Here is a 23,313-nt window from a genome sequence, read left to right as displayed (position 1 = left end):
AACAGTAAAGAATCGGCCTGCAATGCGGGAGACCTGGGTTTGATCCCTGGGTTGGGAAGATCCCCTGGAGGAGGGCATGGCTACCCACTCTAGTATTCTTGCCCAGAGAATCCCCATGGACACAGGACACTGGCGTGTGACAGTCCATGGGGTTGCAAAGAGTCAGGCATGACTGAGCAACTAAGCACATAGCTCTTTGAAACAAAGTTGGTTTTTTTCTTTTCCTGAGAAATAGCCGCAAGTCATTTTATTTGATGTGCACAAATGCCGATTCATAAAATGTGTAGATTTTCTGAACAAGGTTTTCCAACATTATATTCAGCACACTGGTTTTAGTCTTTTGTGAAGGTAAGTTATAAAATCTCAATTCTATATTTTTCAAACAGTACAAAGGGGAACAAAACCATACATAACATTTTATGCATGTGTATATAAGCAGTGAACACAGTGCCAAAAAGAAGTACATAATGGAGGCAGAAAAGAAGACTTCTGTTGTCGCAAATCCTAAGATGCCTCCCACCGAAGAACTGAGGATGATTAGAACCTTCTGCTTGCCAACTCAGCTCATAAACAGCAGACGATGCTCTAGATTCCTCCACACGCTCCAGGACAGTACACATGATAATGTTCTGAATGTAGCAGAAAGCATTCTTGGTAAGTAACACTAATTTAGTAACCAGGCTAATCTGTTTTGCAGGAAAATAAGACTTCCTCCTCTCATCCATAATGTTCACTTGGGATTTCTCTAAGAGAAGTTCACCCACTGATTTGAATGCAGAGGAAAAGTCTGCAGCTGTGGATGCTGTTGAAAGACAATGATACTTGATTCTTACCACCTACAGCTTCCTTTTCCTTTTCAAGAGTACCACTCACTATCAAGTAGGGTTTTTAAAGTGTAGCTCATACCTGAGAAAGGTAAGGTAAAGAAAAGAAAGATCCAGTAAGCAAAATAATGGTCTGTTGACAGCTGTGTACTTGTAGACTTGGTGGATACACAAAGCAGAGACAGTGATTTCTGTACTATAAGAGCCTGTTATTTACAGGTACTTATTCCTAAGGAATTGTCTTTTTTCCTGACATCCTTCAAGATAACAACAACAACAAAAAAAGCTTGGCATAAATAACAATGGATAGAGAAGTTCTATGAGAATATCACATCATCAAGTCAGCTTTAAATTAAACAGTTTATTGTTTATTAGCTTTGATTCATTGTAGAAAATACAGGACAGGCTTCATGTTGCTTTCACGAAATTATGAGGAAAAAGGATGGAATGAATTTTCTATTACAAGTGCAAGTGAAAGTCGCTCAGTTGTGTCTGACTCTTGGCAACCCCATGGACTATACAGTCCATGGAATTCTCCAGGCCAGAACACGGGAGTGGGTAGCTGTTTCCTTCTTCAGGGGATCTTCCCAACACAGGGACAGAACCCAGGTCTCCTGCATTGCAGGCAGATTCTTTACCATCTGAGCCACTAGGGACGCCCCTATTACAAGCGAAGAGCATATAAAAAATAATCTAGCATGTTCAGAGAAAAGTTCAGAAATGCCAGGCTGCTATGAACAAGAATAGAATACTGAAGGAATGAAACACATTCTCCCAGATACTTCGGTGGCTCCAAGAAGTTAATGAAGGGCACTTGTGAGATGAGGCGACTGAAGGCTACTTCTGCTTTATAGATGAGATAAGCCTTGCAATAAAAATACTTCAATTTCCTGCCTCGAGAATGTTCACGGTGGCTGTATTCTACCATGAATTCCTCAGGTAAGGTATCTCAAAATTAGTTTGAGAGAGAAGTCAAATGTTTTATTGGAATGTGAAGAACTGATTTCCTGTATTACATCTGAATTTTTACCATCTCCCTTTCAATAGTCAGAACTTTCAGCTTTGAGCAGGGGAATCCATGCAATAACTAAGGAGACTTACTTAGCTAAAAAAAAAGCCTCTTGATGAAAGTGAAAGAGGAGAGTGAGAAAGCTGGGTTGAAGCTCAACATTCAGAAAACGAAGATCATGGCATCTGGTCCCATCACTTCATGGGAAATAGATGGGGAAACAGTGGAAACAGTGTCAGACTTTATTTTTGGGGGCTCCAAAATCACTGCAGATGGTGATTGCAGCCAGGAAATTAAAAGACGCTTACTCCTTGGAAGGAAAGTTATGACCAACCTAGATAGCATATTGAAAAGCAGAGACATTACTTTGCCAACAAAGGTCCGTCTAGTCAAGACTATGGTTTTTCCAGTGGTCATGTATGGGTGTGAGAGTTGGACTGTGAAGAAAGCTGAACGCTGAAGAATTGATGCTTTTGAACTGTGGTGTTGGAGAAGACTCTTGAGAGTCCCTTGGACTGCAAAGAGATCCAACTAGTCCATTCTAAAGGAAATCAGTCCTGGGTGTTCATTGGAAGGGCTAATGCTAAAGCTGAAACTCCAATACTTTGGCCACCTCATGTGAAGAGTTGACTCATTGGAAAAGACTCTGATGCTGGGAGGGATTGGGGGCAGGAGGAGAAGGGGACAACAGAGGTGAGATGGCTGGATGGCATCACCGACTCAATGGACATGAGTCTGAGTGAAATCCGGGAGATGGTGATGGACAGGGAGGCCTGGCGTGCTGGGATTCATGGGGTCGCAAAGAGTTGGACACGACTGAACTGAACTGAACTTAGCTAATAAATTGAAAATAAGCATTCCTATAAAAATGAAATAAATTTTTGATTCTCAGAGAAACTGAAGAATACCTACACCTTTGTGAATAAAACAGCGCGCCTGCACCATCACACTAGGCCTACTTACTGAAAGATAGACACACAGTGGGCGCAGTGGCTCCTTTTGAACAAACGGTTCCACTGAGGTTCACTGATAATGCGTCAGATCACTCTTGACCTGCTAAATACCAGCTCCAGGATTGAGAGCTTTACAAAATCTCTTTTGTTTGATTGATTCCTCACACCAGCCTGTGAGATTAGGCATGGACATCCCCATTTTTACAAACCAGGTTAAGTTACCTGCTCAAAGTCAGGCAGGAAAAAAATGGAGAAGGACAGATGTAAACTGAGATCTCTGTGGCTCTAAAGACCATGTTACTGTCCCCTGTAGCCCAATCAGCTGTGATATAATGGCAAATCCAACAGGTGAGCTAAGTTTATTTATATTTGGTGACAGGAGAAAAGGCTGTTCCTAAGATACTGATGCTTATCTTAAACATAACAAATGTCAAAAAGGTCAACTTCCATTTTGAAGAACTTCATTTGAAGGATATATTAAAACCATTAAATAATACGTAATAAATGATTGAATTTTTGTATTTGCTAGATACTATTCATAACACATGTGTGTGTTAGTCACTCAGTCGTGTCTGACTCTTTGTGACCCCATGGTCTGCAGCCCACCAGGCTCCTCTATCCATGGGATTCTCCAAGAAAAAATACCGGAGTTGGCTGCCATTCCCTTTTCTGTTCACAACAGAAAACAACAAAAGTCTGTAAGTTCAGAGTTATCATGCACCCCAACAACAAAAACACTCTAAATACCCAAACCCTTCAAATTCTCTGTATTTGTAAGAAAACAAATAACAAAAACTATAATAAAAATCATTTTAAAACATGATATTTTTAAATTAAAAATTCTCCAGATCCAGACTTCACAGTGGCCCCCTATAGTCTTATAAAGCAATTTTCCACTGCATGCACAAAAGTATCAGTATCATTTGGATTTATAGGTCTTCAAAGACTTGGCTGCTTCATGCAGAGAAAATGACAACTAATACAGAGAGATTTAGGAGGCAGGCAAGTTCAAAGTCAAACAGTGCCCAGAATTCAGTACATTAAATTATTATGATAAATGTTGATCTCAAGCATCTCATACTCCCATGATCACTGGGATGTAACAGACAACATTCTCTGCTCCAGGATAACATTCTTTAAATTATCTCAGATATAGGTAATGACTAGAAGACAATGAAAGTCCATCAAAACATATATGAACGAAGTCATGGCTTAAAAAGGTGTGCTAAACTAAAATGAAGTTACTCTTCTGCAGAGATCTATAGTATCTGAAAAGAGTATCTGACGTCCGTTTAATTCATAGAATCAAAATGACCAATAAATACTGAGAAGAATTCAGAATCTGTCTTTTCTTTAAAAAAAATAGTGACTAGGTGTGTTCAAGATAGAAGTGTAAGGTTAGGAAGGTTACCTTATACACATGTATAGGGACTGAACAATTATAATCCAGCTGGAGGAATAAAACTGGTGAGCAAAATATTTAATTAAATGCAAAGAGGAATGACTTTGTCCCACTCTGAGGACTATGTGAGTTTGAACAACGACTGAGAAGCGTCCATGTGAAGAAGAGTTGGTTCCTTTCCAGAGCTCAAAGCTGAGACCAAAGAGAAGTCCATGATGAGCTGAACATGTGTTGAGCAGAGTGGTTTAAGGCTGTCTATACAGGGATGTTGGCAGTTGAGGTAGGAGAGGAAGTAAGGAAGGCTGGAGTTGGGGTGCAGGGGGTTGGGGTGCCTGGGCAGGCCCTGGAAATGCCAAGCCATGCATTCAGTGTTTATTTTGTTATCATTCTTTTGGGGGGCCCCAAAAATCCCATGGATGGAGGAGCCTGGAAGGCTGCAGTCCATGGGGTCGCTAAGAGTCGGACACGACTGAGCGACTTCACTTTCACTTTTCACTTTCATGCATTGGAGAAGGAAATGGCAACCCACTCCAGTGTTCTTGCCTGGAGAATCCCAGAGACAGAGAAGCCTGGTAGGCTGCCGTCTATGGGGTCGCACAGAGTCGGACACAACTGAAGTGACTTAGCAGCAGCAGCAGCAGCATTCTCTCACAAGTGGATTCTGAGGGCAATAAGAAGGTCCTAAAAGCTTCACAAACAAGCAATGAGACCGGACTGAAGTTTCAAAGATGTCTTTTCTGTGGTAACAAGTGTGGCGGGTGATACTCATCCTTCTTAACTGTGATTCTATATCGTTTGTATCTTTCCTAAAGAAAAATCCTATTATTCATAAGAACTGGCTTCAGGTGAAACCTCACTGTTCCACTCTAGCTAGCTTTCTATTTTTTTTACTTTTATTTATTTATTTTTTGGCTGAGTTGCACAGAATGTAGGATCTTAGTTCCTTGACCAGGATCAAACCCGCACCGTCCACAGTGGAAGTTCAGAGTCTTAACCATTAAAGCACCATGGAAATCCCTAGCTACCTTTCTAGTTCAATTTGCTTTTAAGTTTTCATCATAGGCAACTACTATATCTGCACATTATACTCTACAGCCCAAGTATTATAATTATGGGGTTTTTCCTTTAATGTTATTATTGCTAAGTAGTTCTAAATCCTCTGGTGACTCATTAAAAAAAATAAAGTGTCTTTCCAGATACATTAGAAGTTCTATGGTTAAATACAGGTTTTATTTTTATTTAGGTAGGTGAAGCCAACAGATGAGAAGACCACTGCCACTGAAAAAACTTTAAGTCACAGTTCCCAAGAGGAGGTGACATGTCATGCCATGTGGCAGAGGGCAGGGGGGTTGAGGGTGACACAGGAACGCACCAGGGAGGTCAGGAGGCAAAGGGAGTGAAGGAAAACTGTGGTAGGAACTTTCACTATGGCTTTTGTGGGAAGAAATGTGCAAGGCAGGGTAAGCAGGCTTAACAGGTATAAAATTGGCTAGTGTGAATACTTTGGATAGGCGCTGGGGTACGGGGGCTGTCCCGCATTGTCTGATACTTAGCCTTGGGGTGGGAAGGGCAGGTGAGAGTGGACTGAAGTGTAAGAGACTGTAAAGAGGGTAGCTGAGGGGTACGGGCTTTGGATTGGTGGCTGTGTGTATGAAAGGAGCCCTTGCAGGCCAGTCATCTGCTAACCCTAGGAAGTGGCCAGCCCTGGGAGGGACAATCTCCCTGGGATTAGGAAGGCCTCAGATGTCAAATCACCAGAAAACTAAAAAGCTATGATCAATGTCCTCTACTAAAGACAGATTATGATCTTACAAAATTTATGCCAGGTTCATGAATCTTGTTCAGTGTTTATCAAGAGAACTTTGAAGTATATGCACTAAACATGACAAAAATCAGCCACATCTTCTGATATTTACACAGAATATTAACACCAAAAAAGTGTGGTTGACTTTAGCCTGAGATCTTTCTTCATTCACTCATGTATGTTTCTTAAATATAACTTTTCCTATTATTTCTTCATATAGACTACAAGTTGGAAAGGTGATTGGAAGTAAGTGATGGACACATATTTGTTTAATGACTGAAGAATCTAGAAAGGGCTAAAATCCTCAGTATTATCTACCTCTAATTGCTCAGAAGGTTAAGAATCTGTAAGCAATGCAGAAGACCTGGGTCCGATCTCTGGGTTGAGAAGATCCCCTGGAGAATTCCATGGACAGAGGAACCTGGAGGGCTGCAGTCCATGGATTGCAGCCAACACTTTCACTTTCAATGCAATATCCAGCACCTGGTAGCAGGCATACCTTAATTTGTAGTTGGTATTACTAGATACAAATTCTAGAGGAGGAAATGGCAACCCACTCCAGTATTCTTGCCTGGAGAATCCCATGGGCAGAGCAGCCTGGCAGGCTATAGCCTATGGGGTCGCAAGAGGCAGACATGACTTAGCAACTAGACCACCACCACATATGAATTAGCTGTTTTCGATATGAATTTTTAATTTGTTTTGTTTTAGAAACAACGCGATTTTTAAAAAGCAACTTTTTTTTTTTTTTAATGGAAATTTTCCAGTATTCTTGCCTGTGAAATCCCATGGACAGAGGAGCCTGGCAGGCTACAGTCCATTGGGTTGAAAAAGAGTTAGATGCGACTGAGCATACATGCCAGACATCCTGGAATGTGAAATCAAGTGGGCCTTAGGAAGCATCACTAACAAAGCTAGCGGAGGTGATAGAACTGAGCTACTTCAAAGCCTGAAATATGATGCTATTAAACTGCTGCACTCAATATGCCAGCAAATTTGGAAAACTCAGCAGTGGCCACAGGACTGGAAAAGGTCAGTTTTCATTCCAATCCCAAACAAAGGCAATGCCAAAGAATGTTCAAACTACCGCACAATTGTACTCATCTTGCTAGCAAAATAATGCTCAAAATTCTCCAAGCCAGGTTTCAACAGTACATGAAGAACCGTGAACGTCCAGATGTTCAAGCTGGGTTTAGAAAAGGCAGAGGAACCAGAGATCAAATTGCCAACATAAGCTGGATCATCGAAAAAAGCAAGAGAGTTCCAGAAAAACATCTATTTCTGCTTTATTGACTATGCCAAAGCCTTTGACAGTGTGGATCACAACAAACTGTGCAAAATTCTTCAAGAGATGGGAATACCAGACCACCTTATCTGCCTCCCGAGAAATCTGTATGCAGGTCAAGAAGCAACAGTTAGAACTGGACGTGGAACAACAGACTCTTCCAAACTGGGAGAGGAGTACATCAAAGCTATATATTATCACCCTGGTTATTTAACTTATATGCAGGGTACATCATGCAAAATGCCAGGCTGGATGAAGCAAAAGCTGGGATCAAGATTGTCGGGAGAAATATCAATAACCTCAGATATGCAGATGACACCAATCTTATGAGAGAAAGCGAAGAGAAACTAAAGAGCCTCTTTATGAAAATGAAAGAAGAGAGCAAAAACATTGGTTTAAAACTCAACATTTAAAAAAAACTAAGATTATGACATCCAGCCCCATCACTTAATGGCAAATAGATGGGGAAATAATGGAAACAGTGAGAGGCTTTATTTTTGGGGCTTCTAAATCACATTTTTGGGGCTTCCTTCATAGCTCAGTCAGTGAAAATCTGCCTGCAATGCAGGAAACCTGGGTTCGATTCCTGGATCGGGAAGATCCCCTGGAGAAGGAAATGGCAACCCACTCCAGTATTCTTCCCTGGAGAACCCCAAGGACAGAGGAGCCTGGCAGGTTACATTCCATAGGGTTGCAAAAGTCAGACATGACTTAGTGACTAAACCACCACCAAAATCACTGCAGATGATGACTGCAGCCATGAAATTAAAAGATGCTTGCTCCTTGGAAGAAATCTATGACCAACCTAGACAGCATATTAAAAAGCAAAGACATTACTTTGCCGACAAAGTCAAAGCTATGGTTTTTCCAATAGTCATGTATGGATGTGAGAGTTGTACTACAAAGAAAGCTGAGTGCCGAAGAATTCATGCTTTTGAACTGTGGTGTTGGAGAAGAGTCTTGAGAGTCCCTTGGACTTATGGAGATCCAACCAGTCCATCCTAAAGGAAATCAGTCCTGAATATTCATTGGAAGGACTGATACTGAAGCTGAAGCTCCAACACTTTGGCCAGCTGATGGGAAGAACTGACTCATTAGAAAAGACTCTGATGCTAGGAAAGATTGAAGGCAGGAGGAGACGGGGATGACAGAGGATGAGATGGTTGGATGGCATCACCTACTCAATGGACATGAGTTCAAACAAGCTCCGGGAGTTGGTGATGGACAGGGAAGCCTGGCATGCTGCAGTCCCTGGGGCTGCAAAGAGTTGGACACAACTGAATGACTGAACTGAACTGAGCACACATGCACGATTTTAAAAAACCAGGGTTTTCAGGCCAGTGTAGTGAAAAAAGCATTGTACCAGGAGCAAGAAATGCTTGGGTTCCAAATGCCTCTCTGAGAAGCCAAACTCTTGAACCTTTATTGTATTATCATTTACAGGATGAGATGACTAATGGGACTAAATCATTATGATGTACTTTGGTTTTAAGCTCCTATAGTCTTATGAATTAACTCTGTAAGAAATGTTAGGCTCAAAGTTTATTTCATACAAAAATATTCATCTTTGCTAAAGAACATTTTAAGGGATTTAAATTTATGACATCATGGTTACAGGACCACCCTAAACACAGAATGACAAAACCATCAAGAAAGGTGTACACACAACTTAATTTGTGCCAACAAAATTTTACTATAGTGTTATACCAAGATCTTTCCTAGGTGGCAAGTTCAAGGAGAATGCAAAAAACCCCAAATCGGTGCCCTTATAGCAAACACTTAAAAATTAAAATATTATGTCTTTGCTATGCTAAGTCACTTCAGTCGTGTCCGACTATGTCTTTAAGATCTGGATCAAATTAAAGGCCCTTACCCCAGGGGGCTTCCCTGGTGGCTCAGTGGTAAAGAATCTACCTGTCAATGCATGAGACAAGGGTTTGATCTCTGGGTCAGAAGTTCACTTGGAGAAGGAAATGGCAACCCAGTATTCTTGCCTGGGAAATCCCATGGACAGAAGGAGGCTGGTGGGCTACAATCCACGGGGTTGCAAAGAGTTGGACATGATTCAGCGACTAAAGAACAACCACCACTGACCCCTGGGCATCCGTTAGTCACAGGGCCCCTGGCGAGACAGAGGCAGAGGCAAATCCAGATTTCCCAGTGTGGTAGGGCTAAAGGATGGAGAGCCACACATACCTGGGACATCCTCTCGCGGTGCTTGGCCTCCAGCCTCTCCTTGGCTTTCTGGAAATGGGCGTGTTCATTCTCATCTCCAGGCGTCTCAAGATACTTGTCAACGGCGTCAGGGGTGCTGGCTGCTGTTGTAGGAACTATAACACAGAAGGAAAGAAGGTTTAAGGAGAGTGCCAGAACATCCAGTCATTTCAAAAGAAAACCTTATTTTCTGATTATTCCAGAACAAAGAATTTAGTAAAGAAGCACGAACAAGATGTTAATGCCGTTTAAGAGACCATGAGACATTTTACAGCACAGTAGGGGTGTCTTTCACCCCTTTCAAGAATAGGGTGAAGGAAAATCTTGAAAATGGTTTTTTTTGGTGACCTGTGGCGGATTCATTTTGATATTTGGCAAAACTAATACAGTTATGTAAAGTTTAAAAATAAAATAAAATTAAAAAAAAAAAAAAATTCCCTGCAAAACAAGCATACATAGAGCAAAAACAGTTGATGTTTAACACAGATATGCTGCATCAGATCCCTATGTTTTGAGACAGTAATATTTGTAATCCTGAAAGTAAATGGTGGTATCAACATCACACCTTAAGATTTCTGAAAAGGGCAAGGAAATCTCAAAATCAGCATACTGCAGAATAACTGCACCTCAGAATGAAGAAAATCCTGCACTAGATTTTAGATATCTGGTCAGAAAGTATCTGAAACATTACTGAAAAATTCATAAATGTCAATACATTCATTTTTGAAATCACAAAAGGAGCTTTCTGTGTTCACAATTTGGCAATAGTCAACCAATTCATTATAGCAGTTGTCAAAAGGAAACTGATTTCTATTTTGAATTCCACTAACACTGCTGAGGGATATTCCTGAATTGCAACACATACTGCTATATTATGTGGAAAAGTAAATACCCATAAAATTGAAGAGTGTATGTACCATAAAGCAAAAATGTCTGAAACTCATGAGCCGAGTAAATTATAATGCCTATACCAGCAGTTTTACAAAAGATCAGTAATGACTAGTGAGAATTCAGAGTATTTATGAGCTTATTAAAAAAAAAAAAAACCCAACATGAAAAGAAAACAAGATTTTGATTTAAAGAAGAAAGCATGTTCAACCCGAAAAATGAAATTAGGTGTTTTCACTATATTCAAGCCAAATCAATGTAAGTGTTTTATTCAAAAGATTAGTCAACCATCACCAATCTAAGTATTCTTCTTTGCTAACCTTACCTGATTACTTGACTATTATATTTGAGATCTAATATTCCAAAAAGAGCTTAAATGAGAAGAATTAATTGCTAGCTCATTTTGAAGCTAAACAGTAAGATAAGTGTCTTTTACACATGTTTGGAAGATTGAAGGCAAAAGGAGAAGTGGGGGCAGAAGATGAGATGGTTGGTTGGCATCACCGACTCAAGGGACATGAGTTTGAGCAAACTCGGGGAGATAGTGGAGGACAGGGAAGCCTGGAGTGCTGCAGTTCATGGGGTTTCAAAGAGTCAGACAGAAGTCCATGACTGAACAGCAAGGGGAAAAAAACATCTGGAATGTTCCCATCTAAAGGCTCTAAAACAAGAAAGCTTTCTTGTTACGTAATTAAATAATGAATCTAATCTTAAAGAGAGAACTATTCATTCTTATTTCTTCCCTTCTACTTCAATCACTGTGTAATAATTCTTTTCTAAAAAAATAAAAGCAGTTTAGTTGTCAATCCAGATGTTTTTTTTGAAGTGGAAGGAAGGAGGCAGGGCATATTACTGGAATTTATTTCCCCAAAACACTAGGGGATTTTGGAGTCGACTGGTCTGAAATTGGCAGAGGGTATACGTATTGAAAGACATCAGCCCCCATCTTCTGTGTAATAGACAAGGGAGTATGTATTCAGCCGCAAAAAGGAAGAAAGGAGGAAAAGAACACCAACTGTGTAGTCGGGCACACCATGGTTTCAAACACAGCTTGATTCGGTCTTTCTTAGATGAGCTGTGACCCAGGGCAAGTGACTTAAGCACTCCATGTTCCAGTTTATTCATCTATCCAGCAGTGACAACATGCCAACGTATCAGGAGTGCTGGGAAAATGAGATGCCGCCCCACGTGTCTGTCACTCCACAGAAAGGTGGTACACAGGGCGCTTCATTCACGTTAGCACCCTGCCCTTCTCCTTGGCTCACTGTTCTATCATAATTCAAATCTTAGCACTTACCCTAACCATGGGAAGAACCAGCTACTTTTATTTCACATCTACTGAAAATGAATTACACATAGGACCATGAGGTACCATGGAGAGGAAAAAAAATATGTACTTTTCTAAAAAATCTTCAGTATGACTTACATAAAAGGCTGAAATTACTAAAAATGTATCCTAATTTTTAAGACTGAGAAATAATTTTCAATTAAGTTTTTTTTGGCTTAAAAAACAAAGGTACATGTTTTTCTGCATCAACTTAAGCAAATCAGTATGCAATATGCATATATCGATATGCGTGTCATGTCCCCACCTGACATGGAAGTAGTATTTAGCATTTTTCCCAAGGTTTTAATCATTTTCTCATCTTTGCTGATAGCAAATGAGAGCAAATTAAAGTTCTTTTGGCATAGTATAATCTGGCAGAATGCTATAATTAGGCTAGATGTATTTTACATTTTGGATAAATGAAAATGTATAAAGGTTTAGGGTCATATTCACAGATGATAACCAACAGTTGTAATGTGCTGTAACCATAGCATGGCACCCTGTTTGGAAAACTGAAATTGTAAAAGTTACGAGTAGGAAGTAACTTATGGTTTTCTCCAGCTCTTATAATTTGCAAATCCACTGTTTTATGGAAAGAGAGAAACACTACAATCTGACTCTACTGTAATCTTATTAGCCTAAGTTGAAATGTAGCTTTGTAATATTAAGAATTAAAGAATAATGAAGAAATCAGCAAGCAAGTTATATTAACAGGATGAAAAATATTTAAAGTATTAAAACAAATTTTGGGAACAAGGAAGTAAATACAAATCTTTTATTACAAATGTATTTCATTTAATTGAGGAATCTTTCTCAGTAAATCCTTGTTGCTGGCCCCTGATGCTTCCTTTGGTTGAGGACTTGAAGAGAAGCTGTCTTTCTTTCCTTTTCTTTTTAATTTTTTGGCCATGCTGTGGCATGTGGGATCTTAGTTCCCCAATCAGGAACTGAACCTGTGATCCCTGAAGTGGAAGCTCAGAGTCCTAACCATGGGACCACCAGAGAATTCCTTCTTTTAATTTTTAATTCAAACTTCTTAGTCATTCACACTTGCCCTCTATCTCAATTGGTGTAAGTCATTGAAAATTTCCTGTACTTACACCAATCAGAAATCAGATCACTGTCTAGTCAAGGAGAGATGAATGATACATCTTCATATTTTAAAATCAATGTAGTATACTGTTATGACTGCCCTGCAGCTGGTGAGGAGAAAGGGGAAAATGTTTCAAGTTTGTTCAGAGAGCTCAGCATCTATGTCCTTAATTTTCCTACATCCTACAGACATGGTCACACCAGGACTGGCCATTATTTTGTGATTGAGTCCATGGTAGAACAGAGAGATGATAAGAAGCATGGCAGGCAGGGGCAGGAAAGCCTGTGCCTTACTACCCCTACCCTTTCAAGGTGCTTCCTTTGGGGGAAGGAACATCAAGGAATGTCAGGAATGTTCCAGGCCACAGGGGAACAGGAAGCTGTATATCACTGGTCACTTAAACCACGTTAGAAAATAGAAACTAACTGGAGAGTTTATTTTTGTTGCATTTTTTAAAAAAACAAAAAACACAAAGCAGTTATCCTGTTCAGAGACCTCTGAGATTCCTTAAAAACTGTGATACAAGCTCAGATTTCCAGGTTGGCCAAATAATAATATCCTCCATTCATTAGTGTCTACCGTGCTATGGACTTTATTGTGTTCTCATTTAATGTGTGGGGAGGAAAAAAACATTAGCCTGTTACACGTTTATTGTGTAGAAAGGAAAGACTATCAACAACTTACTCACATCCCTAGACACACACAAGTAAGTCTGAATTCAGGATTGGGTAAACCATGAAGAGGCTATAAAGTTAATGTTTAAGCAGGAAGGGGCTAATCCATCGACATGTCTGGGGAACTGGGAAGGGTTTGGTTTGTTAATGAATAACCTGTATTGGCAAAAGATATGCTTTGTTATGATAACCGCTAGCCTATTTTCTAACAAATAGTTTCCTGCTCTGAATACTATCTGGTGGATGACCTCCAACCAGTGTTCAGCAGCAGCAGTAGGGCTATGATAAACAGAGGTCAGGAGAGAGAGCTCCTTGAGCTTGAATCTGAATGATCTTTTAGCCTGTGGTCTCTGTTTACCCTCCTTCGTGCCTCCTGCAAGAATGCCCACTCGGTCTATTTGCCCTTCTGCAGAAAATCAGACTTAACCATCTTCAGCTCTAACTTTTGACCTCCAGCTGCCAAATCATTAGCAGCCCACTCAATCATGTGCATAGACATTTAACTTTTAAGGGACCTTCATATTGCTTTTCTTAGTCTAGTCTCATCACAGCTTCATAGAATATAGTTATATTCCTTTTAATACTAAGAATGGGTGTCTAAAGTAATACCAAATAAAACCACGCAACAGAAATGCAGTTTCGATTCATAGCATGTGACTGCCGCAGTCTGAAACATCCTGCTTCCAAGAATTCAGTGGCATTCTGGGTGAGTAATGCTTTCAAGAAGGTTCATGTTGTTTTTCTTTTTTGCAACCCTGGGAGGTTAGAGGTATCTGAGAAGCTGCATAGCGGCTGGGATGTAGACTCCACTGTCTCGAGTGTGTGCCTGTTCATTTCTTTATTCCTCCACTCAACAAATCAACAAATATTACAGCCCCTAAAACCCATGGCAGAAACCAGTGAGTGAAACAAAGACCGTTTTCCTGGTAGAGTTACATTCTAGTGAGAGAAACAGCACTTTACACATACCAAGACAACAGTAAATCACATTGTTACAATGTGATCTGTATTGTGAAGAAAAAGAAACAAGAGCAGGGTTAAGGAAAAACAGGAGTGCCAGGAAGGTGGGGGGAGACTGCAGCAGTAAGTAGGTGGCCAGGCTCGGTCTAATTGAGGTGAGGTTTACACGAAGAGGTGAACTGAAGTCTTATTTCCGAGTTACCCACTGGAAGAACAGGCAGCTGAAGAAACTAGCGCAAAGGCCTTTGGAGGTGAGTATGCCTGGCAAATCCCAAAAGGAGCAAGGTCTATGTGACCAGAAGCAAGGAAGCAAGTGAGACACGGCGAAAGGAAAAGGCGACAGACTATGAAGTGCCTTGAAGCCACGGTAAGGACTGTGAGAAGCCCACGGTGGTTGTCTGGAGGAGAGAAGACTGATGTGATGTGTTCTAAGAGGATCGTTTCAGGGACTTCGCTGGTGGTTCAGTGGTTAAGAGGTCACCTTGCAATGCTGTGGGTGTGGGTTCGATCCCCGGAAGGGGAGGTAAGATCCCACATGCCTTGGGGCCAGAAAAACCAAAATATAAAACAGAAGCAATATTGTAAAAAAAAAATCCAATAAAGATCTTAAGAAATGGTTCACATCAAAAATAAATAAATAATAAAAGGACTGTTTTGTCTGCTAAGGGACAAAGCAGAAGGTGATCTTTCAAGAGTATTAATAAAAGATGAAGATGAGGATGGCTTGGAAAGTTAGCAGGGAGGTGGTGAGGGGTTCTCATGGAAGGTACCACCAATGCTCACATACAGAGCCATGAGAAAGGGCATAGGTTGGCTTCTTTTTCTCACCCCTGAATGCTGTTTCCTAAACCACAAACCACAGGTAACCTAATACTAAAGGTTAGTATTGTTTTCATATGTTGGTGAAGGTTCACTTCAGTTTTGATAACGATGCATCCATGCCTGTCACAACATTTCCACTTCACACTGTAATCTCAGTTAATATCAGCCACAGCTCTACTTTTTGAGGGGGTGAGGATGGTGGGGGAGAAAAGTGGATTTGCTTTCAATTTATTACAAACTCTGGTGCTGCACCTGATGTTCCTGCCGCAAAAATCCACTACCATCGTTGGTGACATGGTGCCAATGAAACATTTTCATCCCTTTGTTTCCTCCTAGAAAATTCAGTAATTTAAAGGGAAGTTACTTCAAATAAAGATGCCTATTGTCTTTGGATGTGGTGGCTGTTGTTCAGTCGCTAAGTCCTGTCCGACTTTGCGACCCCATGGACCGCAGCGCGCCAGGCTTTCCTGTCATTGACCATCTCCGGGAGTTTGCTCAAACTCATGTCCATTGAGTCAGCGATGCCATCCAACCTTCTCATCCTCTGTTGCCCCCTTCTCCTCTTGCCCTCAGTCTTTCCCTGCATCAGGGTCTTTTGCGATCAGTCAGCTCTTCCCATCAGGTAGCCAAGATGGGATGTGGCAGAGATCCCTTTCTTAGCACAGATGGAGAACCCCTGTGTCAGGGACACAATCAAATTTAGCTGCAAATGCACCAAATGCTCATTTTAGTTCTGATTTTGTAATCGTTGCATAATACTCCCTGTCATAGTCCTAGTAAAGACAGCAAGAACTGGGTATCAGAGACATGGCCCTGATTGTGCAAAATTGCCCTGATCATTTTGATATTTGTTCATTTCCTCAGTCTCTAGGGGTGACACATAATTTTAAGGCCCAGGATACAAAAGGAGAAACCATCTTCAAACACTACCAACTATGACTACCTCTCTAAGCAGACACCCATGAATGGCATTTAGTCAATATATACATGTTAGATTCTAGCAAGAAAATTTGGTGGGTCTCCTTTCATCAGCAAAAAGGCAATTTATCTCTAGAGCATTGACAACCCAAGATGAAAGTAAATTAAGACCTACCCAGTCACTGCCCTATCACTGAAAATCCTATTTTATATGGAGCTAGCAAGGCAGTCACACGAACTGACTGTGATTTATATGATGGGTGGCAACAAGGGTAATTGATATGTACGGAACAAAAACCTGTGAAGGAAGATTTGATGAAAAGATTTCATCTCGCAACATGGCAGAGTGTATAGACTGCCACCCCAACTTTAAAAAAAAAAAAGAAAAAAAGTCTATTCCTCCAACTGCAAAATAACGAAAATCCCTAAAGCCTTCTAAGCTCAAATATTTATCAAGTCCTAGTTAGATGAGACATTTATAATGTGCAAATAAAGTTTGTGATCCTTACATGTGATACCGGACTCTCTACAAGGAAAAAAAAAGAACAAAAGCACTTCCATGGACATGCCCTTGCATCACGCTTATTTTATAGCCAGTGCAGGCATAGTTGGCAGGTTATCGATGCATTGTGTGGACAGAAGGTAATAAAAATGTTATCTGGGCTGTGTTTACTCTAGTCAAGCTTTATTTCTTTTTTATGTCTTATGGACAAGTACTGATGGGGGAATTTTGTCAAATATGTGAAATGAGATGAATGCTGGTGTGATTTTTATTAATATCTACATCCTATTTAGCGCAATGCACCAAAACCTAAGAGCAAGTTCAGTCTGAATCTGAAAACCACGCGTGAAGTCACAGTGACATTCGCTGGCAGTCAGGACGTCGTAAGCTTCAGTTACTGTATTTTGGTCAACTTGTCAGAGCTAGGCTCCATTTCATTCATGGGGGACCATAAAGGGATGACTTTCCATAGTCACTTGACGCTCTGTAGATGAATTCAAAAAGTCAAGATCTTCAGTATTGTCCACTTTCATAGAGACTGTCGATCCCTGGGTCAGGAAGATCCACTGGAGGAGGAAATGGCAACCCGCTCCAGCATTCCTGCCTGGAAAATCCCATGGACAGAGAAGCCTGGTGGGCTACAGTCCATGGGGCTACCAAGAGCTGGACACAGCTGAGTGACGCACATAGCCATGAAAGCCGATAGAGTTCTTAACCTCTATGGAGGTCTTCAGGATAAAACTAGTTTCAGTCTATGTCAGTCTCTCACAGCAATCTTTCCCGTCACTTGTGCATTTTGTTTTATTTAATTCTGGCACATCCTTGAGCCTCATCATATTGATAAAACTGTCAACTTATTAAAGGCAAGTATTGGGTTAACTTTGCTGGGGTCCCTCGAAATTAAAGTTAGTAGCAACATGTCCCAGGCTCAACGGGCTTATTAAATCAGGGATTGGCCTGCTGGTCTCTTTGGCTAAATAAAGTTTTATTGGAACACAGCTGTATCTATTCATTTACCTATTGTATGAGAATGCTCTCACACTATTACTGCCAAGTTGAGTACTTATAACAGAGACCATTTGCCTGCACAACCTAAAATATTGACTCACTGGCCTTTTATAGAAAATATTTGCTGACTTTCTTTTTCCTGAATTTCATACAATTTTTATTATGGTAAAATATACATAACATACTATATACTATATTCACATAACTTAGAGGTTATTTTGTATGATGATTGTGATGGAACATAATGTACATAATTTTTTTATTAAACTTTTTATTTTATATTGGACTGTGTGTGTTAGTCGCTCAGTCGTGTCTGACTCTTTGCGACTCTATGCACTGTAGCCTGCCAGGCTTCTCTGTCCATAGAATTCTCCAGGCAAGAATTCTGGAGTGGATTACCATTCCCTTCTCCAGAGGAACTTCCCAACCCAGGCATCGAACCCTGGTTTCCTGCCTCGCAGGCAGATTCTTTACCGTTTGAGCTATAGGGAAGTCTTCAATACTGGGGTATAGCCAATTAACAATGTTATGATAGTTCAGGTGGACAGTAAATGGACTCCGCCAAATATACCCATGTATCCATTCTCCCCCCAATTCCCCTCCCATCTGGGCTGTCACATAACATTGAGCAGAGTTCCTTGTGCTATATAGTAGGTCCTTGTTGATTATTCATTTGAAATACAGCAGTGTGTACATGTTAATCTCAAATTCCTAACTATCCCTTTTCCCCATTGCTGACTCTTACTGAGCTATCCACTTCTTCTTTGGAAAGAGCTAAGGAAGACAGCACACATATAAGAGCATTTTTTTTTACTGTTCTTAGTAAATGAGATTTTTTTTTTTTTAATGCTGGTTTGCTGAGCAAATCAATTGTTTTCAATCTTTGGTTTTTTCACTGTGACAGTCTGGTGGAAAAAAGCATTGCTTTTATCATGACAATTTCTGGATATGAAAGCCATGGCTTCTCATACTTGTCAATGGAACAGAATTTATTGGCACTGATGTAGCACATAATTTAATGCACCATTGTATCTTTTAATGCTTTTAATTGTTTTTAGTAATGCTTGGCAGTTTCATAAGAAACATCAGAGTTCCATTAGTATGAGAGAATGTGCTAACAGGAACTAATATTTGCTCTTTCACAATCAGAAGAACAAGAATGGTGAAGAACAATGTTTCAAGTCTGGCCAAAGACGAGATGGCCTTGGCGTTATGACAGGGCACTGCAAAGCTGGGACAGCACCTTCTATTCAAAGGCCACACAGTGGGTTATTCACTGTTTGCAAATAGCGTCTAAGGCAATAACCTCAGAGTTTGGGGACAGTGGTTTGGCCTTATCTGATATGTTCCAATTCCTTTTATATTCTCTGGAAGTGTACTAGTCTATTTTTGTGCTCTCTGGATCATTTTGATGTGCCTAGAAATCAATTTTTACCCCAAATCTGCATGAGGTTAGAGCTAAACCTTTGCACAGACCCTATGGCCATGAAAACGATCCCAAAGTGCATCTTAGATGTCGAGTAATCTGTGTAGCAAGACTACACGGCCTGTCTACAGATGGCCCTTCTCTACCATAAGTTGGGATTCTATGAAACCAAGATGAAACAGAAGAGGTAAATCATGCACACCTCCAACCCAGGGGGTTGCTGGTTTATTCTCTGCTTCTCTAGCAGTTTACACTGAAGCAGAAAATTCAGAAGAGCAACTGTACCCTTTCCCTTGCGTGCATGTGTGTTCAGTCACTTCAGTTGTGTCTGATTCTTTGTGACCCTATAGACTATGGCCCACCAGGCTCCTCTGTCCAAGGGATTCTTCAGGCAAGACTACTGGAGTGGGTTGCCATGCCCTCCTCCAGGGGATCTTCCCAACCCCCAGGGATCAAACCCACGTCTCCTATGCCTCCTGCATTGCAGGCAGATTCTTTTAACATTGAGTCACCTGGGAAGCCCAACTTCTCCCTTAACTTGCAAATACCGAGAGCTAGGATAGTGGACTAACAAACCAAATTTCATAAACATCTTTGAGAACTGGAGGCTTCTGACATTCTGACACTTCAGCAATGCCCTCAAGTTTATGGAAGGTTTACCTGTTTCCACCAGCCTGGTTATGTCTGAAATCAGATGTGGGCAAACTACTAGTCTAAGATCAGGGGTTCTCAATGGGGTGCCATTTTGTCCTCCACAAGGCACTGTGGCGAGATCTAGAGACATTATTAGTTATCACAGCTGGGCTGGTGTCACTGCCATCTCATGGGGAGAGGCCAGGGATGCTGCTAAATATCCTCTAAGCACAGGACGGCACCCACAATGAATTAAATGACCCCAAATGTCAACCGTGTTGAGGCTGAAAGACTTTGTGTTAGATGTCATTTGTGCCTCAACCCCACTGTAGGGGAAGGGGCCAAAGATGAGTCATTGGTCATTCCCTTTGGCCAGACCCTTTGGTGCAGCTGGCTGACTAGAAATTGGCATGGCACTCTTTGAGATTAAAAGCATCTGTTTGCCTTTTGAGAAACAGTCTGATGGGAAGAGCACTAGGGAAAAAAAGATCATACTCTCACATTTGAAACATGAACTTATCAATAAATATTTATGCAGAAATTTTATTGTTCATAAACACTGCACTGGGCCAGCTGAATGTGAAACCTTGGCATCGTCCTAACCCACAAAACCCAGGTTTCATAAGATTTGTAATCCCAATGGAAAAGGGATTTTTTAAAGGATTCAAATCCATAAATTTATGAGTAAAATCAAAGTTCTTAGCCTCAGGTCTCTACCCTCTCTACTTGTAGTTTATTATTTTTAAAAACATATTGCATTTTTCCCTTTATTTTTGGCTGCATTGGGTCATTCCTAGTTTTGGCATGCAGGATTAATTGCCCCACTGCATGTGGAATCTTAGTTCCCAGACCAGGCATCAAACCCATGCGCTCTTCATTGCAAGGTGGCTGTTTAACCATTGGACCAACAGGGAAGTACCTTTACTTAGGGTTTAGATTCTCATCTATGATAACAAAACCAAAAAAATATTCAAGTGTCTCTTAAAATTGCAGTGTTCAAAAATGGGTTTTATGACAAAGATTTAAAATCTAGAAATGCCTAATTATAATAATAGGAAGTGTTGATAAGAAAATTACTGTATTCATAATGAAGACCATCATACTTTTTCTCCACACAAGCAATCATCTTATCAGTTTAACTGAAGAGCTTTTTCTAGCTCGTTTCACACTTATTATTTGACTAGCAGCAACTCGGACTGAGAAGCCTAGAAGACCACCCACCTTTGTGAATCGTGATGTCCTCCAATTAGCCCTAGGTTGGTGAAGCAGCCAAGAGCAAGCCTCAGCTGTCGAATCTAACAGGCTTGTTCACCTTTCTCAGTTTGGTTCATTTTCTTGAACTCCAGCCTGCTAACTGCATTTGACCTCCAGATGACCATGAGTTTTTCAATTCAAATGTACAGCTTCGCTATAAATAAGAGAGCGGAGCTGTGCAGGCTATAAATAACTAGAAATTATATGCTTTCTCCCGGCTGTTTGCACTATAGCACTGCAAAACCCTTCACTTTCAGTGATTGAACAGCCTCTGTAGGTAGACAAGAAAATATAGCTGCCCAAATCACTTCCCCTCCTAGAATGGAAAGGTGTTAGGATCCCAAACACAGTACAAGTAGATGGAAAAAATGACTGGGAAAAAGAAAATTACAGTAGATTGTCAATGTCTGTTTCGAAGAGTTGAGAAAACAAGTACTCCATGAAAAGAAATTTATCGAACGATGATGCTCAATTCCAGTAATGAATAAAAATAGAAAAAGATAATTTTTTATATGCTTAAAGTGATATAAAATGAAACTTAAAGTAAACATAATGACTGTTTTTGTAAAAGGGTGGGAAAGACTTAATTTATTGATGCAGGTTGTATTCATGGCATTTAGGAAAAACACGATTTTAATATTGGTCATCCATTTCTCACAATTTTCAGTGCTCTTAAAATGTGCTTCTATTTGCTAACCTAGCAAACAGTATCAGAAACTGTTGGCCATTTGGAGCAGAGGTCACAGCCACAGTATCATTCAGGTTTAAACCTGGTCCTGCCACCTGTGATGCCATGATGGCTGGGGACAAGTCACCAAGTTCTTAAAGCTTCATGTTTTTTCTTGCATGCACAAAGGAAATGAGGAAAATGGACACAAAATTCCCAAGAAAAGAGATGATCTATGAAAAATGCATCATAAAATGCAACACTCCTTGCAGCTCAATGTACTCTCAATCTCACAATATAAAATCTATAGTTTTTCCTCATTCTTCTGTGTCTAGCCACTTGCCATACTTACAACTAAAATTTATCTTTTTAAAGACAAGATCATTAGCTTCATCAATTGTGAGACTAGGGTTTTTTTTCAGGATGATAAAGACAAATGCTAATTTTCACTGTATCCAAGCTACAACTCCAGTTGTGTCTTTCCCTCCAGTAACCACAAACATCAATGTTTTCTATCATCCCTAACCTAACGTTGGATGAATCTGTTTTGGGATATAATCCAAATTTTAAATGAGTGATTATGTATTTGACAGCACATGTTTTAAACAAAGCTAAACAGATAGGCCAATTGAAATCATCACAATGCACAGATATTATAAGGCAGGTTGACACAGCATTTCTTTATAAAGTGCTTTCTCTGCATCTTGATGATGAAATCAGAAGTTGGGCACGTCTTTCCCACTAGTGGTGCGTTCAGGGAGGGGAAGGAGAAGTCTTGAATTCTAGAAGTGACTGTTCACTTCCTAAAGCCTAACAGCTGTCTGTAAACACACATACTTGAAGCCTCTGCATACGTATTAGTCCACATAGTTAGTACAACGCATGCACAGTAAATGCTTAAATGAGTCACTTATACTCATGGGCTCTTGCTAAATCGTAGCATCTTGTGAGCTTTAGGAAGTAAAATAGTGATGCCAAATAAAATACAAAACAAGGCTGTATAAACAGTATTTTATAAAACCATATGAAATAAAGAGGAAACTGATTAGAAATGCCAAAAGCTAGGTCAAAGCTCTTAGCCTGAAGAGTTACCTGGCAAAATCACATGGACTTACAAGCAAGGCAATGGAAATAAACATTTTTGTTAAAAGACAGGTGTTCAAGAAACACAAAACCATGCAAAGGTGAGGATGCTGGAGCTACAATCCAGCCATGCAATATACTCCTCCCTCCTCCCTTCCGTCGAGTGAATGACAACATACGTTTAACAGGATCTTGGGGAAGAGGTTCCTGGGTGGTCTTGAGTAAACTGTGGGACACTATGGAGAAAATAAGAGAATATAACTAAAAACAAAAATAGGAACATGGGAATGATGGATGAAACTCAATGACATGATTCTACTGACCAAAGGAAAAAACAGAAACAAAAACATTGACTTAAAAACAAAAATGAAACAATGTCCTGAGTTTGAGCCGTAGCACTAAACAACATGGAACCAAAGTAAATATACAGCATAAGATATATTTCCACAAAAAATCAAGGATTGTGGATATTCTGTCTCTGATAGTGCATCCCAGTACCCTGTGGAAGCATTTCTTGCTCCCATCTAGCTGCTTAGTGTCAGCATCAGCAGTTCCCACCCACCCTTT

The 23,313-nt window shown here is 40.3% G+C and overlaps 1 protein-coding gene across 7 annotated transcripts in view; it reads right to left on the bottom strand.

Annotated features, from left to right (window-relative positions):
• The window catches only part of LOC102416140 (amyloid beta precursor protein), a 307,476-nt gene that overhangs the window by 96,237 nt on the left and 187,926 nt on the right, over positions 1-23,313 (bottom strand). For 4 of the 7 annotated variants that reach the window (XM_025281991.3, XM_025281968.3, XM_025281972.3 and 1 more), the window contains one exon: positions 9,474-9,607. In XM_025281991.3, coding sequence (XP_025137776.1) covers positions 9,474-9,607 — 134 coding nt within the window. Of the gene's footprint in view, positions 1-9,473; positions 9,608-22,925; positions 22,983-23,313 lie in introns of all 7 variants that reach the window. The other 3 variants (XM_025281961.3, XM_025281974.3, XM_025281957.3) reach the window with 1 other exon arrangement.

The sequence above is a fragment of the Bubalus bubalis genome, chromosome 1, assembly GCF_019923935.1.
Source record: "Bubalus bubalis isolate 160015118507 breed Murrah chromosome 1, NDDB_SH_1, whole genome shotgun sequence".
Lineage (NCBI taxonomy): Eukaryota > Metazoa > Chordata > Mammalia > Artiodactyla > Bovidae > Bubalus > Bubalus bubalis.
The sequence above is the reverse complement of the archived record's forward strand: the minus strand, read 5'-3'. Positions and strand labels throughout refer to the sequence as shown.